This window comes from Xyrauchen texanus, chromosome 6 (genome assembly GCF_025860055.1).
Source record: "Xyrauchen texanus isolate HMW12.3.18 chromosome 6, RBS_HiC_50CHRs, whole genome shotgun sequence".
In the NCBI taxonomy this organism is placed as follows: Eukaryota; Metazoa; Chordata; class Actinopteri; order Cypriniformes; family Catostomidae; genus Xyrauchen; species Xyrauchen texanus.
This window is the reverse complement of record NC_068281.1, coordinates 29671380-29687064: the sequence shown is the minus strand read 5'-3', so window position 1 is coordinate 29687064 and position 15685 is coordinate 29671380. Positions and strand designations below refer to the sequence as shown.

The window sequence follows — 15685 nt, the reverse complement described above, 5'->3', positions numbered from 1 at the left end:
TACTGCATAACACAGACCTGGTTCTCTGATCTCAACCTCCTTGCGACAGCACCACCCTGAAAAATTCCCCTCAGGGAAAACCTCCTCCCTTATGGACAGGGCCCCATCTGGCACCCGTACCCAGACCTCTGGATCCTCCACATCTGGTCCCTGGATGGGACGCGGAAGACTTAAGTGGTCCACCGCCCACGGTGGTAAACACAATCACTCAGGCCAGGGCTCCCTCCACAAGGCAGCTGTATGCCCTGAAGTGGCATGTGTTCGCGAATTGATTTTCTTCCAAAAGGAAAGACCCCCAGGAATGCGCAGTCGGGTCAGTGCTTTCCTTCCTGCAGAAGAAGTTGGAGGGGCGGCTGTCCCCCTCCACCTTGAAGGTGTACGCAGTGGAAGGTAAGTCTCTTGGGAAGCAAAACTTGATCATAAGTTTCCTGAGAGGTACAAGGAGGCTGAACCCTCCTAGGCAGTGCCTCTTTCCCTCATGCGACCTCTGCGTGGTCCTTCTGGGCCTTCGGAGAACCCGGTTCAAGCCCCTAAAGTCAATCGAGTTGAAGGCCGTCTCATCTTGACCACGCTCAATTCAATTAAGAGGGTCGGGGACCTGCAAGTGTTCTCTGTCAGCAGTTCGGTCCGGAGGACTCTCACATGATCCTGAGACCCCGACCGACCCAAGGTTCCCATGACCCCTTTTAGGGATCAGACGGTGCGTGCTTTGCGCATATACTTGGACCTCATGCACAGCTTTAGATGCTCTGAGCAGCTCTTTGTCTGCTTTGGTGGAGAGTGGAAAGGGAATGATGTCTCCAAACAGAGGCTTACCCACTGGATCGTGGATGCCATCGGGCTGGTATACCAGGCCCAGGCCGTGCCCGCCCCCTTTGGGAATACGAGCACACTCTGCCTCATGGGCACTAGTCAATGGCACCTCTCTAGCAGACATCTGCAGAGCAGCGGGCTGGGCAACAACCAATACCTTCGAGAGATTTTATAATCTCCAGGTTGAGCCGGTCTCATCCCGTGTTTTGTCAGGTACAAACAAGTAAGTTTGGTAATGCAGGACAGCTGGCCGGGTGTACTGCATGCATATAGCGCTTTTCTCCTCCATGAGGCGAAGAAGTGCACTCTTTCTCCCATGCAAGTTCACGAACCTTGAACCTTGGATGCCCTTCTTCCCTATCCCTCTGGCTTGCAAATTTGGTGGAGGAATTCATAGTCAGACGCAGTACGTTTGGTAACATGCCCTGTACAGGGGTAGGTGCTCCACAGGTGCCGGTTTCCTCGGTAACCCCCTGTGATGTATATTCCGCCGTATGGTCTCCCTATCAGTAGACCCATGTCTCCATTGGGCAGACCCGCATCTCCCGTGTGTCCCGGTCACTGTGTTTGTAGAGCACCTCCCCTTCGAAGCAGGATGTGGTCTACACGGGGTCTTTTCCCCCTGAAAGAATAGGAAAGGAAAAGAACACCTTCCCCGTTGCATGCAATGAGCGTTAAATGGCCCCAGCCAAATAACTAAAATACTAATAAAATATGTAGAGAAAGCACAGAGAGAAAAGGCCACGGCAGTTCACGTAACACAGCTCAGCTGTTGTGGCATTTTGTATAGGGACCCCTAGTGTCACTACCTCGAAAAAACGTTGAGTGAGTGACAGAAGGGGAACGTCTTGGTTACTGTTGTAACCTCCATGGAGGGAACGAGACGTTGCATCCCTCTTGCCACAAAACTGAACTAGACGCTGAAATGGACCTTGTCTCGGCTCCTCAGCACAAAACCTGAATGAGTGGATGCATTCCAGCTCCTTTTATACCCATATGTCTGGGGAAGTGGCATGCAAATTCCACTCGCCAATTCTCATTGCCATTTTCTCAAAGATCTGAGGTGTTTGGGGCTCGCAAGAGTTGATACTGACAAGAAGCATTACTGAGAACTCAATTTCTATCAGAAAGATATGAGATTATTGGAATTAATATGAACAAAATATATTTATATCATTTGGTGTAAGCCCTGTCCTACAGTTCAGCTATCTCCTGAGCTCTGAAAGAGCAACCTCTGAGCAATAACATTTCCCTATAGGATATGTATTGTAATCATTCTGTTGGGTTCCTTAAAACTACACTGCCTGGTACACAAATAATTTGAGCAACATGGGAAATAAACTGTTACTGCTACTTTGGCTCTAACAATTCACTACATATTTAGATTCAAAAAGATTTTAAATATTAATAACCCCATTCAAATTTAATCTCATTAGAGCCAGCTATAGCAACAGTACCCTTTGTGAGCTATCAGGCTTAAACATGACCTCACCAGCAGGATTGTTCAGCATGGAGCCAAAGGCACTGATGATGAAGTTAGCTTTAAGGTGGACAATCTGCTCCTCATCCACAATCCAGGTGCCATCATCCCGTTGTTCAGTGCGGCAGAACCGCAGGCCTACTACACGTCCATCTCTCTTGATTACCTCATGAGGAGACAGGAAGGGCAGAAACTCACATTTTTCCTCTCTGGCCACCTCCATCTTAAAAGCAGAAATAAAATAAAAACCACTTGATTTTAATTGAAAACATAAGAATGCTTGAAAAAGAAGAGTGACAAGAACATCATTCATTATTTCTTCTTCATTTAACATCATTCTATCTATAGAAAACATCATGTTTGATGGATTGTAGTTACAGTAACATCCTTACAATGAAAGTAACCAGAGCCAGTGTGTTCACAGAATTGTGAGGCTTTTATTGTTTGTCAAAGCACTGAATTATTCTGTAAAAATCTGTTTAGTATATGATAATAATTTTCCAGGTTGATGACCTTCTGATTATGCAGTTCATGCTGGTAGATCAAATTCTCGATGGATGAACTTCTGGTTTTGCTGTCAACAAATGCTGTCAATACAGCTTAAGTTGTATTGAACCCAGAACATTCATTTAAATTAAGATTCAGTGTTTCTCAAATTTAGCACTAATGGGACTGTAGTATCTCTCTGGATGGTTTCCACAACAGCAGAACCTTTTTCAATAGTTTTACTTTGGCTTGTTCCACCCTCAGAACACACTATATGTGTTAATCTTTTTTAGGAAAGTTGAACTAAGTGGATTCACTTAGATTCACAGTCTTCACCCTCACTTGTGTAACCACCTCTGTTAACAAACTGCTTACAATTACAGAGGTTTTCCTCTGAGGCACTCAAGGAGAAAAGCCTTACTTGTCTTTACTATGTTGTGTGAATTCACACCGAAAGATATGTCTCAACCGTATACTGCAGTTCTCGATTGTGTGCCCCAGATAACTTCATAGAACTTGACACACCTCTACACTTCCTCACAGACAACATGTTACTTCTTGAAGACCTAAATCCTTAGGAATGAAACTCATGATCCTGGTGTTACTAGCGTTATGCTCGGCCAGTTGAGCTACAGTGATGCCAAAAATTAAATCTACTCCAATAAAACAAAATATGAACATTTATTAATGTATCTCTACCTTCTGCAGATCAGGTTCGCAAGCTCCTACAAAAACAACCTCTTTGATGAAAATACAGTCAGGATTAAAAAAAATAATTCACCCCAATTAAAACACTTCCTAAAATATGAAACATTTCTTAATTTATCTCCACTATATACAGATCAGGTTGACAAGCTCCTAAAAGAACAACCTCTTTAATGAAAAAACATTCAGGATTTAAAAGAATAATGTCATTCCAAACCTGTATGACTATCTTTCTTCTGAGGAAGGAGATATTTTTATGAATATCCTGGTCCGGTTTATTCAATACATTAAATAGTTATTGATTTTAAGCTTCAAAAAGATTGCAAAAGTATCATAAAATTAGTCTTTGTGGCATATTCCAAGTCTTCAGAAGACCCATGATACGTTTTGGTGAGAAAAAGCACAATATTTAAGTATTTTTTAAATGAAAACCTTGACATCTGGTATGAGTTCATAAGCACCATGAGAAAAGTGTTATGATGCAGACGAGGGCAATCAAGGAGTGGGATCAAAATGTGGTTTTATTAGACAAAGTGAAAATAAACAGACAGGAACAAAAGAAACTACCACGATGGGTAAACAGAAACTAAAACACGAACACATTCAAGGGCACACGAACTGGGAAAACACGGCTGAAATGAACACTGGAAGACAGGCAACGGAGAAAACATCGGAACAGGGAAACATCAAAACAGTTGGAACATCCATAACATTCACATGCAATGAAACAATGACCGACAAGGGAATGGAGGAACAAACAGGGTTTAAATACACAAGGACAGGATGATTACAAACGATAAACAGGTGCGAACAATAACACAATGTTGGAGACCGGGAACCATGGTGACGGTGACATGGAAAACACGGGGCAGATTACCAGGGAATCGTGACAGAGAAACATGGTGACGGTGACACGGAAAACACGGGGCAGACAACAGGGAATCATGACAGAATCCCCCTCAAAGGATCGGATTCCAGACGATCCTAAAAAAAGACAAACAAACCCACAAAACAAGAAACAAAAACAAGAAACAAAATCGTCCAGGGATTGGGGGGCAGGCAGACCAAAGAGGGCACCAGGGGTAAACAGGAAGTCCAAGGGAGCACAAGGGGCAGACAGACAGTCAAAGGGGGCACAAGGGGCAAACGGACAGTCCAAGGGAGCACAGAGGGCAAGAAGGCAGTCCAAGGAGGCACAGGGGGCAAGAAGGCAGTCCAAGGGGGCACAGAGGGCAAGAAGGCAGTCCAAGGGGCAGAGACAGGTTCAGGAGGCCTGGGAGGCGGCCACAGGATGGGGACAGGTTCAGGAGGCCTGGGAGGCGGCCACAGGACGGGGACAGGTTCAGGAGGTCTGGGAGGCGGCCACAGGACGGGGACAGGTTCAGGAGGCCTGGGAGGCGGCCACAGGACGGGGACAGGTTCAGGAGGCCTGGGAGGTAGCCCTAGGACAGGGACAGGTTCAGGAGGCCTGGGAGGCGGCCACAGAACGGGGACAGGTTCAGGAGGCCTGGGAGGCGGCCACAGAACGGGGACATGTTCAGGAGGCCTGGGAGGTGGCCACAGGACAGGGATGGGGAACTCCGAGGGCAGAGCCGAGGTAGGCGGAGCCATGGAGGGCGGAGCCGTGGAAGATCCAGGTGGCAGAGCCCTCGAGAGGATCAGGGTGCTCGGGAGGCAGAGCCCTAGGAGACTCGGGAGGCGGAGCCGTAGGAGGCTCGGGAGGCGGAGCCCTGGAAGGCTCGAGAGACTCGTGAGGCGGAGCCCTGGAAGGCTCGAGAGACTCGTGAGGCGGAGCCCTGGGAGGCTCGAGAGGCGGAGCCCTGGAAGGCTCGAGAGACTTGAGAGGCGGAGCCCTGGGAGGCTCGAGAGACTCGGCAGGCGGAGCCCTAGAAGGCTCGAGAGGTTCGAGAGGCGGAGCCCTGGAAGGCTCGAGGGGCACTGGCTCTGGGACGGTCATGGCTACTGGCGCTGGCTCTTGGACGGTCATGGCCACTGGCGCTGGCTCTTGGACGGTCATGGCTACAGGTGCTGGCTCAGGGATGGTCGAGGCTACAGGTGCTGGCTCAGGGATGGTCAAGGCTACAGGCGCTGGCTCAGGGACAGGTGTGGGCGAAGGCTCGCTCACAGTGACAGGCGTGGGCGCAGGCTCGCTCACAGTGACAGGCGTGGGCTCTGGCTCGCAGACCGAGGCAGGCGTGATGGGAAGAGCCATGGGCGAATGGAAGGTCACCACTGCGGGAGGTGAGGTTGGGTCCTCCTCTGCCACGCCCACAGTGAGTGGCGAGCCACTGACCAGCAAAGTCTCTTCCACAAAATTGCGGAGCATCCAGCCGCGCGTCGCCGGTGGCAACAGCTCCTTGGGCGAATCGGTCAGATTAGCCCGGAAGAACACCACCAGGGAGGAGTCTGGGAAGTCGGTGGCCCACGCTAGGTCCAGGAAGTCTCTAATGTGGTCCTCCACTTGGCGGCTTCCTTGCCTCAGGTTCAGGAGGCGGCAGCTTGCCTGAAGAACCGCTGGATCCATTGTGGTCGGTCGTTCTGTTATGATGCAGACGAGGGCAAACAAGGAGTGGGCTCAAAATGCGGTTTTATTAGACAAAGTGAAAATAAACAGACAGGAACAAAAGAAACGACCACGATGGGTAAACAGAAACTAAAACACAAACACATTCAAGGGCACACGAACTGGGAAAACACGGCTGAAATGAACATGGGAAGACAGGCAACGGAGAACACATCGGAACAGGAAAAACATCAAAACAGTTGGAACATCCATAACATTCAACGGAAAATGAAACAACAACCGACAAGGGAATGGAGGAACAAACAGGGTTTAAATACACAAGGACAGGATGATTACAAACGATAAACAGGTGTGAACAATAACACAATGTTGGAGACCGAGAACCATGGTGACGGTGACATGGAAAACATGGAGCAGACTAACAGGGAATCGTGACAGAGAAACATGGTGACGGTGACACGGAAAACACGGGGCAGACACCAGGGAATCGTGACAAAAAGCTTGGTTACATAATATGTTCACAACTTGCTTTGTTTAGTGATAAACAAATACAAGTTCTTGAGTGAACATGAAAACTACTTAGGAAATAAATATCCATTTTGCTTTCATATTTGTAAGGGTGAGTAAAATATAAATACATTTTCATTTATAGTTGAAATATCCCTTTTACAACATCAAATGCCATGTAAACTATCCTAATAGGTGTGACTAAAAAAAACTGAACATAGCCAGATCAGCCAACCTGTCATCTATCCTGTTTTTGTGAGATCTTTCAGAAGCGTTCAACACTTACATTTTTTCTAGCAGAAACTTTCTAAAAAAGCATGCTTGCCATCAGATGATCACAACGGTCTCACATGAGTACTTTTATAATAACTTTTGCAAGTCGCTTTGTGAAAGTGTCTGCTAAATGCCTTAAATGTAATTGTCTCACACAGAAGAAAATGAACACCCTCAATCAAAATAAATTCCTCCATTATGAAGAGGCTTAATTTACAGCTATGGTGCTTTAGCGCACAACTGTTTGAATGTTCACAGAGCAAAGGCAGAGCTAATAGTTGCTGTAGTTACACATTTCTAAGTTTAACTTTCCTGTCGTTGTTTCCATGGCAGCGTTGCAACAGTTGTCATTGAGAAAAGAATATGTCTTAATTACTTTGTTTAAAAAGCTCCACAGTAAAATAAATCTCATTATATAAAGTGCTGCCCACTGTAACAGCTCAATAATGTCACCTTTACGTAAACTTCTCTCACCTGACAAACTCCTTTTTAACTGCTTGTAGTGCAAAGTCCTTTCCCTCATATGGGAAAGTTTTTTCTATGGATAATACTAATGAAAAATACATCATTCTCAAGTCCATATTTTTTTTGACATGAACTAACCTAGAATCTAGGCATGCATATAGTTTAAAATGAAGGAAGTTACTAGAAAAACAGACTTGTTTTTTTTATAATTTAACAACACATCTACCATTGATCTTCATATAAGTAGTATTTTTCTATATAATCAACGTCATCTCACAATGTAAACCTCAATGTTGTGAATCGTGTCAACAAATCAACAGAATTCGGTACGACCGATTTATTTGACACCTGTATATAATAACACAACCCCAATTCAGAAAATATTTGGACAGTATGAAAAATACTAATAAAAACAAAAATGATTGATTTGTAAATTATATTCACCCTTTGCTATAATGACAGCACTACAACGTTTTACCTTGTGAATTTCATTGTTTTTTATGTACAGTAATTTAAAATAAGATGATTGCAACATGCTCCAAAAAAGTTGGGATAGTTGAGTGTTTACTACTGTGAAACATCACCATTTCTTCTAATAACACGTATTAAGCATTTGGACACTGAAGACACAAGTTTGTTATGTTTAGAAAGTGGAATGTTCCCCCATTCGTCCATTATGTAGGTCTTTAGCTGCACAATTGTTCAGGGTCTTCGTTGCCATCTAATGTGGTTCATAATGCACTACACATTCTCAACAGGAGATGGTCAAGACTGCAGGCAGGCCAATCTAGCACCCACACTCTTTGCTTTCGCAGCCATGCACTTTTTATCCAGGCAGTATGTGGTTCGGTTTTGTCCTGCTGGAAAATGCAGGGGCGTCCCTGGATAAGACAGTGCTGGATGGCAGTATATGTTGCTACAAAATTTTGACATATCTGTCTGCATTCATGGTGTTCTCACAGATGTGCGAGTTACTGAAGGATCAGAGATTATGCTCATTCAGAAATGTTTTTTCGTCTTGCGCATAACGCACCAAGATTTGACCATATTCCTTGAATCTTTTAACTATATTGTGCACTGTAGAGGGTGAAGTGCCCAAAATCCCTCCAAATTGTCTTTGGGAAACATTGTTCTCAAAGTGCTGGATTATTTACCGAAGCATCTTTTGGCAAATTGACAAGTCTTGAACGATCCTTGCTCTTGAAGGACTAGGTTGTTTTTGGAGGCTCTTTATACAGTACACAGTTCTATGACACAATTGCCTCACCTGTTTAACATCTCCTGTTTCACATAGCCTTGTTATTTCAACTCATCAAATTGTTATTAATATTTTTTTTTGTTTGTTGCAAGCATCTAATTGAAATAACTGCATATTTAAAAAAAAAAGAAAATGAAATTCACAAGGTAAATCATCATATAATGTGTAGTTGTAGTGTTCCCTTTACAAAAAGCTTCACTACGATGCTGCGCTGCTAAGCGCTACGGGGAACAACTCTAGCTGTGAACCGAGCTGAAATAGTGTGTGTAACACGTCAATGAACACTGACCGGAATTTATAGCCTCGGCTGATGTAATCATTAGATGCACCTGCGGCCAGGCTATAAATGGATACGTCACCAGGTGTCGTCAGAAACTCTTTTTTCAGAGCGATTCTGTTTCTGTGTGTTTCACAAACCCTGTCAAAACTTTCTTTCCTCTGTTAGGAGTTAGAATCAGTTAGGCAGTGTGCAGTGAACATTGTTCTCTAAAGAGAGAATGACTGAAAGCCGCAAACGGTGCGTGTTCCCCTCTTCTCGCTCTATAGCTGAAGACGACACACATCAGTTTTTGCTCTGTTTGTTTGGGGGTAAGAGCACGCTGCTCTCGCGTTGCAGCAGGGTGGGTGCGAGCACTGCGATTTGCTTTAACAGGCAGAGTGCGTCGCGCTCGCCTCGCTTGCTTCCGGGAGTCAGCACTCAAAAAAAAAAAAAAAAAAAGATTGTTCGTGGGGCTCTTGCATGGATTTGGCTGAGGAGCAAGAGACGGGTTGATCCCTTTCTCTCACTCTCTCCACAAACCCAGCTGGTCCTTCACATGATCTCGAAGCGCGTTCCGACGCTTCTTCGGATCATGAGGTGGATCGCGATTCTCTTCACGCCTCCAAGCTTTCCGTCCACGATAAAAAATCTACGGAGGAATTGCTCGATGTTGTTACTCACGCGGTTGCCAGATTGGACCGGCCACGCGAAAAAGAGACCCCCAAACACTCCAAATTAGGTGATAGATTTTATTTTCCAGTCTAAGACAGGGAACGCATCATGGGTCCCTTCCCTTCTTTGATAACCTCCATGAAGAGCTTTTTCGCTCATGGAGAACCCCTAAAAAAAAATATATATATATATATATATATATATATATATATATATATATTCTTCCCGTGTTCACATACCCTCGACGTCATTATTTTCGACTATCGTGGGTGCTGAGGCACGGGGGTAATCTGTATGCCGCCGGTCGAAGAGACGCTTGCGGGCTATCTCTCGCCGGGCTCGGCATCGTCACTTAAGAAGCCCTCTCTCCCCTCAAAGCCTTGTAGGACAACCTCCACTTTAGTGGGAAGGGCTTATCAAGCAGCAGGTCAGTCTGGTGCTGCTCTGCACACTATGCTGTTTTACAGGCGTACCAGGCTGACCTCCTGGATGACCTGAGTGTGGGTTCTGCTCTTGACGAGCAAGCCTCAGACCCGCCTCGGTCCTGACTGAAGGGAGGCTCAAAAGCAAAGCGTGGTGAGTCGTACTCATCCTCCCAGGGATTGGGGACAGTCTCGCCGCCCTCGCCAGCCCCCGAAGCAAGACCTCAGGACTAAAAATTCTAGTAAGAGAAAACCCTGACGGTCTTGCGCCTAGATTAGGGGGTTGCTCCCCTCGGGATGGGGCACGTGCTTCACTTCACCCCTCCCGGTACCCCCTCGAAGCCCCTCCATTCCCGCCACCTCTTGGTGTTTCGGGTTGCAGAGGCTTCCATCAAAATTGGGTGTTTTCGCTGTTCCTGCATTTTATTCAGGACACGAAACACTCGACAACACCTCAACAGGAAATGTAAAAATATAATACCCATCTCAGAGATCCTGGCAGCGTGGAAACTTCTGCCGGATATATTCCTTTCTGTGGGTCTTATAAAGGCGTCAGGATTTAATTCACTCGCCGCTTTTCCGTGTTTCAACGGCACGTTCTCACTACCGTGAACCGGATTTCTTTTTATGTAAAAAAAAAAAAAAAACTCAATCTCCTTGTTAAAGGGGCCATGGTATGTGTTCCCTTTCCAGAGAGAGAGTTAGGTTATTACACGAAATACTTCCTGTTTCCCTTGTAGGGTGAGGGGTGGCGTCTGGCTTAGATCTTAAAGCTTGAACTACCCGTGGGTGTTCAAGTCCAAGATGATGCCTGTCAAGACGGTCGTGTCTCAAGCCCTACAACTCGTTTGGCTGGTCACCATCGATCTTTTGACGCACTTCTATACTTCATTTAGAAGTTCTGCCACAACATGGAAAGTTCCTGAGGTTCACTTCCGGGGGCGAAGTCTTCCAAGGTCAGGTTCTTTCACTCAGCCTAGCCCTTTTTACCCGCACATTCACAATGCATGATGTAGCGCTGGCTCCTTGCGACTCCGGGGCATTTGCATTCTGAATTATGTAGACGACTGGCTGATCCTAGCGCAGTTCCAGGAACTGGCAGTTCAGCACAGGGACATCGTCTTAGCTCATCTGTTTCTCTGGGGTTGAGGCTCAACGCCAAGAAAAGCGTCCTCTCTCCCACTCAGAACACTGTCTATCGGGGCATCGTATGGAGTTTAATCACAATGCGGGCACAACTGTCTCCCGCTAGGATTGAGTCCATTCAGATCACCCTGAGCAAAGTCAGGCTAGGTCAAGGTGACCGCGTCCACAGTGATCCCTCTTGACCTTCTGCTCATGAGACCGTTTTTGTTGTGGCCAAAAGCCAGGGGATTTCTTCCAAGGGCCAAAACCCCTAGGCTAAAAAGGGTTACGCGCCTCAGGCTTCGTTCCCTTTCTATGTGGTTCAGACCCGGTTTTCTGCCTTGGGTCCCACTCTAGGTGCGTCTTGTTGTCGCAGACTGCTAACGACGGACGCCTCCCTGACGGGCGGGGTAGCGGCCTTAAGTGGTCGTCCAGCTTAAGGGGATAGGAGGGTCGTCAGCTCGGTTGTCACAGTCACTGTCTCGGGTTGATGGCTGTATTTCTGGCCCTGAAATACCTCCTCCTGAGGCTGCCATGTCTTGGTGCGGGTGGACAATACAGCGGTAGCCTCTTACATAAATCATCAAGGAGACCCACGTTCTTGTCAGCTGTATTTCTGACACGTCGGATTCTCCTTAGGGCCCAGGGTAAGCTCCTGTCACTCAGGTCAGTTATATCCCTGGATGCCCGTATACGTGAGCAGATTTACGGTCCAGACAGAAAATACTAACGGGGGAGTTAAGAACTCCACCCTAAGGTAGTAGTTGCCCAGAGTTCGCCAGCAAGGTTTTTGCCTCTTACTGATAGCACCGCGCTGGCCGAACAGGGCTTGATTCTCGGAGCTAATCTCTTCCCTCGACGGCTCGCCTTGGGCGATTCCGAACAGGAAGGATCTTCTATCTCAGGCACAGGGCAATATTTCATCCCTGCCCCGAATTGTGGAATCTTTCATGTTTGGCCCCTAAGGGTACCAACTGAGAGACACAGGGCTTTCTCCTGAGGTTATTGAGACCTTTTTAAATGCCGGGCTTTTTTCACTTGGAACAAGTTTGGGTGAGATCTTAGGGCAGAAGAGGACCTCTTCGCCTCTATGAATAGCGCAATGTCTCCTCTACTTCTCCCTGAAATCACCCAGCCCCTTGCGTCTGGACGTTAAGACACATACATGACCCAGAATGCGTCTGTATGCATTTCTTTCCCCGGTTTCTCTGCTCCCGGGAGTCTTGGCGATGTTCACCAGCAAGGGTCTTGCCTCCTATTAATGGCGCTGCGCTGGCCGAACAGGATATGTTTCTCGGAGCTAATTCCTCTCCTCGACGGCTCGCCTTGGGCGAGTCTTGGGAGAAGTCTTTAGTATCCAAGCAAGACATGAAACCATGTTTATTTTTGTGTCAGAACTCTCGCTCAAAGAGCAAGATCAACTTTTAACTCCAGCACACTTGGTTCATCTGCCCTTATGCAAGATTTCAGTTCAGTTAGCAGCATCGATATTTCATTTTTTATCTCTGTACTGTCAGTTTATTCCATTAAGTAAAGCCATTCAGTTTTTCTCAGCTGAATTTTATCTCTTTTATTCCAGCTGTCTTTTGTGTAATTTACGGCTAACTGTGTTAACTTTGATACCATTCCATTAGAAACTATTAATATTTGATGTAACTATTTCACATTAAAAATATCAGTATCAGTGATAACTGAAACAATGGCTTTCAAAACTAGGGCAGTTGCTCAATTGATAAGTATCTAGAGAAAGGGTGGATAATGATTAGAACTTCCCTTCAAGCTTATTGTGTTTAAAATTCACATTTCCATTAATATGTTTAAGGCCTTTCAGGAGTTATTTTGTCATTTCAGGGCCTTCTAAGATTAAGATTAGATTAAGATTCAACTTTATTGTCATTGTGCAGAGTACAGGTACAGAGCCAATGAAAAGCAGTTGTTTTCACATACCCCAACTAAGCTGGGATCAGAGCGCAGGGTCAGTCATGAAACAGCGCACCTGCAGCAGATAGGGTCAAGGGCCTTGCTCAAGGGCTCAAGAGTGGTATCTTGGCAGAGCTGGGGCGGCGGCCTTTCGGTCAGTAACCCAGAGCCTTAACCACTGAGCCACCACTGGCCTTGTTCTGTACTGCTAGGTGCAAGATATTGTAGTTTTGAAGGTGAAATTTAGAATTTCTGTGCCACTAAAGCAGCACCAAACAAAACTGGAAAAATAATGCTTTTAAACAAGTTATAGACAGGTACTGTACTGTACATTGAGCCACCACCGTTATGTCTGGCCAAGTCAAGCCATTTAAACAGATTTTAATTCTGTTTGGTGTGACAAGTGTCACTAAAATTACACACTTTACCTTTAAGAAGGAAAAATCTTCTAAATGTTTGAAATTGTCCTCAAAAATACACTGTATTTTTGAATTATGTTGTCACTCTTGTAAAAAAAAATAATTCACAGTTGATGTGCCAAGACAGTCAGAGCACCAGGTCCCTGTATGCACACAACATGTCCCGATCTAGCCAGTCGTAGAGATAGTTGAGGATGTGGACGCCCACTTCCCTTAGTGGGGCAAGGGCTGCCTCTGTGACTTTCGTGAAGGCGCGAGGAGACAAGGACAGACCGAAGGGGAGAACTTTGTACTGGTATGGCAAACCGGAGAAAGGGTCTGTGTCGAGGAAGAATCAAAACATGAAAGTACGCGTCCTTCAGGTCTACCGGACGCTCGCTAAAATGCATCTCTGCTTGAGCATCTTGAAAGGGAGTTTGTGCAAGGCCCAGTTCAGAACTCGTAGGTCCAAGATTGGCCACAACCACCGCCTTTTTTGGGTACGATGAAGTAGGGGCTGTAAAACCCCTTCCTCATCTCGGCTGGAGGGACAGACTCTATAGCATCAATCCGTAGAAGGGTGGCGATCTCTGTGCACAAGGTAGCGGCATTCTCGCCTCTCACCACAGTGAAGCGGACACCTTTGAACCTGGGCGGGCGCCTGGCGAACTGAATCGCATAGCCGAGTCAGACGGTCCTGATCAACCAGTGCAACCCAGGGGTGTTGCTCGACACAACCGTAGTGCGTGAGGGGGAGAACCGCTGCAATGTGCCATAGAACCAGCAGGTTCCAGCAGAGGAGAGATGAATGGAACGGCAGGAAAAATTCAGCTCAGTGAATGTGTCTGCTCGGCTCTGAAGAAGAAATCTGAATGTGTGTTTGCTGCGACACTCCTTTTATACCTGTATGTCCAGGGGAGTGGCATGCAAATCACACACGCCAATTCACATTGGCCTTTTCTCAAAGATCAGAGATGTCTGGGCTCCCAAGTGCGACCCCTAATGTCAACTCATTGACACAACGTCGAGTGAGTGACAGATAGGGAAAGGCAGCTTTTTATCACGGTTTACCTCCCTCTACAATGGCAAACAATATGCAGTTTTATCCATTAAGTTATAAAAAGGAACGAAACTGATTAAATATTCTTCCTTGGGTGAGGTATATTGCAGATACGAGGAGAAATTGAGAACTGCAAGGGTAATACAGGATAAATGCTGTTTAAACAGCAAATAGCATGCTTTTGGGTTCTATATATTTTTATAAACTATGATTTATCATTTTATGTTATTTTTATAGTTATTTCAGTAAACATATCTAAACTTTACTAATGTAAGATAAATTCCATTTAAAATATATAATTAAAAGTGCTTTTATTTTTCTTGTGTAACACCAAATATTACTACATGTATGCTTCAAACAATAAAAAACGATTTGTAAATGGGGTAAGAAAAATACACTTGATATATTCTCTAAAAGGAATTCTGCCTTTGAAGAAAATGTATCTTGATTAAAGGATGTTCAGATATTTTCACTGAAAAACCAAGACAAAATAATGATAAAGAAAATGTTTTTAGCAGTGTAATTCTGTTGGCCTTCAGTTAATCAGATTAGTTCCTTGTTATTTGAGTCATCGATAAATACGGAGAGCAAGAGTTTGCCAAAATTCTAGTGAAGCAAAACAATTTAAAATAAAAACATTTCAAATTCCATGACAAGAAATGTCATGTTCTTATGGGCACTGGGTATACAGCTGGTCCTTCAATATTATTTTATCACTGGCTGCAGGTGCTGCTGAACTGATATTTTTTTACCTCTTCTGGAACAGCACGAATGTTGGTGAATCCCTTTCTAAAGACCACAAAGACTCGTCGAGCGCCACAGCGGAGAGCAGAGGTGGCACAGTCAAACGCAGTGTCTCCTGCACCCAGGACGATCACATTCCCATGCAGCTCTGGCAGCTGTGCATGACAATTACACATGCCTGCAAGAGAAACATACGACAGACCCCAAATCAAAAGCAAAAATTCAGTGCTTATAGACTTGAAAGTTTAGTTCACCAAAAAAAAAAACTTCTCATTGCTTACTCACCCTCATGCTATCCCAGATGTGTATGACTTTCTTTCTTCAGCAGAAAACAAAGAAAGATTTTTAGAAGAATATCTCAGCTCTGTAGGTCCATACAATGCAAGTGAATGGTGATCAGACCTTTGTCACTCCAAAAATCACATAAAGAAAACATAAGTTATTCCATAAGACTGTGGTTAAATCCATACATTTATAAGCAATATAATAGGTGTGGGTAAGAAACAAATAAAAGAATTTTTTTAACTCTATATCTCCACATTCACTTTAACTTTTACATCTGAAAGTTCTCACC

The 15685-nt window shown here is 45.2% G+C and overlaps 1 protein-coding gene across 1 annotated transcript in view; it reads right to left on the bottom strand.

The window, feature by feature from the left end:
- Positions 1–15685, bottom strand: part of LOC127644674 (dihydropyrimidine dehydrogenase [NADP(+)]-like) — a 210900-nt gene that overhangs the window by 114604 nt on the left and 80611 nt on the right. Inside the window, exons 10-11 of the mRNA XM_052127984.1 lie at positions 15120–15289; positions 2306–2516 (exon numbers count right to left, since the gene is read on the bottom strand). Of these exons, the coding sequence (XP_051983944.1) occupies positions 2306–2516; positions 15120–15289 (381 nt within the window). The remainder of the gene's footprint in view (positions 1–2305; positions 2517–15119; positions 15290–15685) is intronic.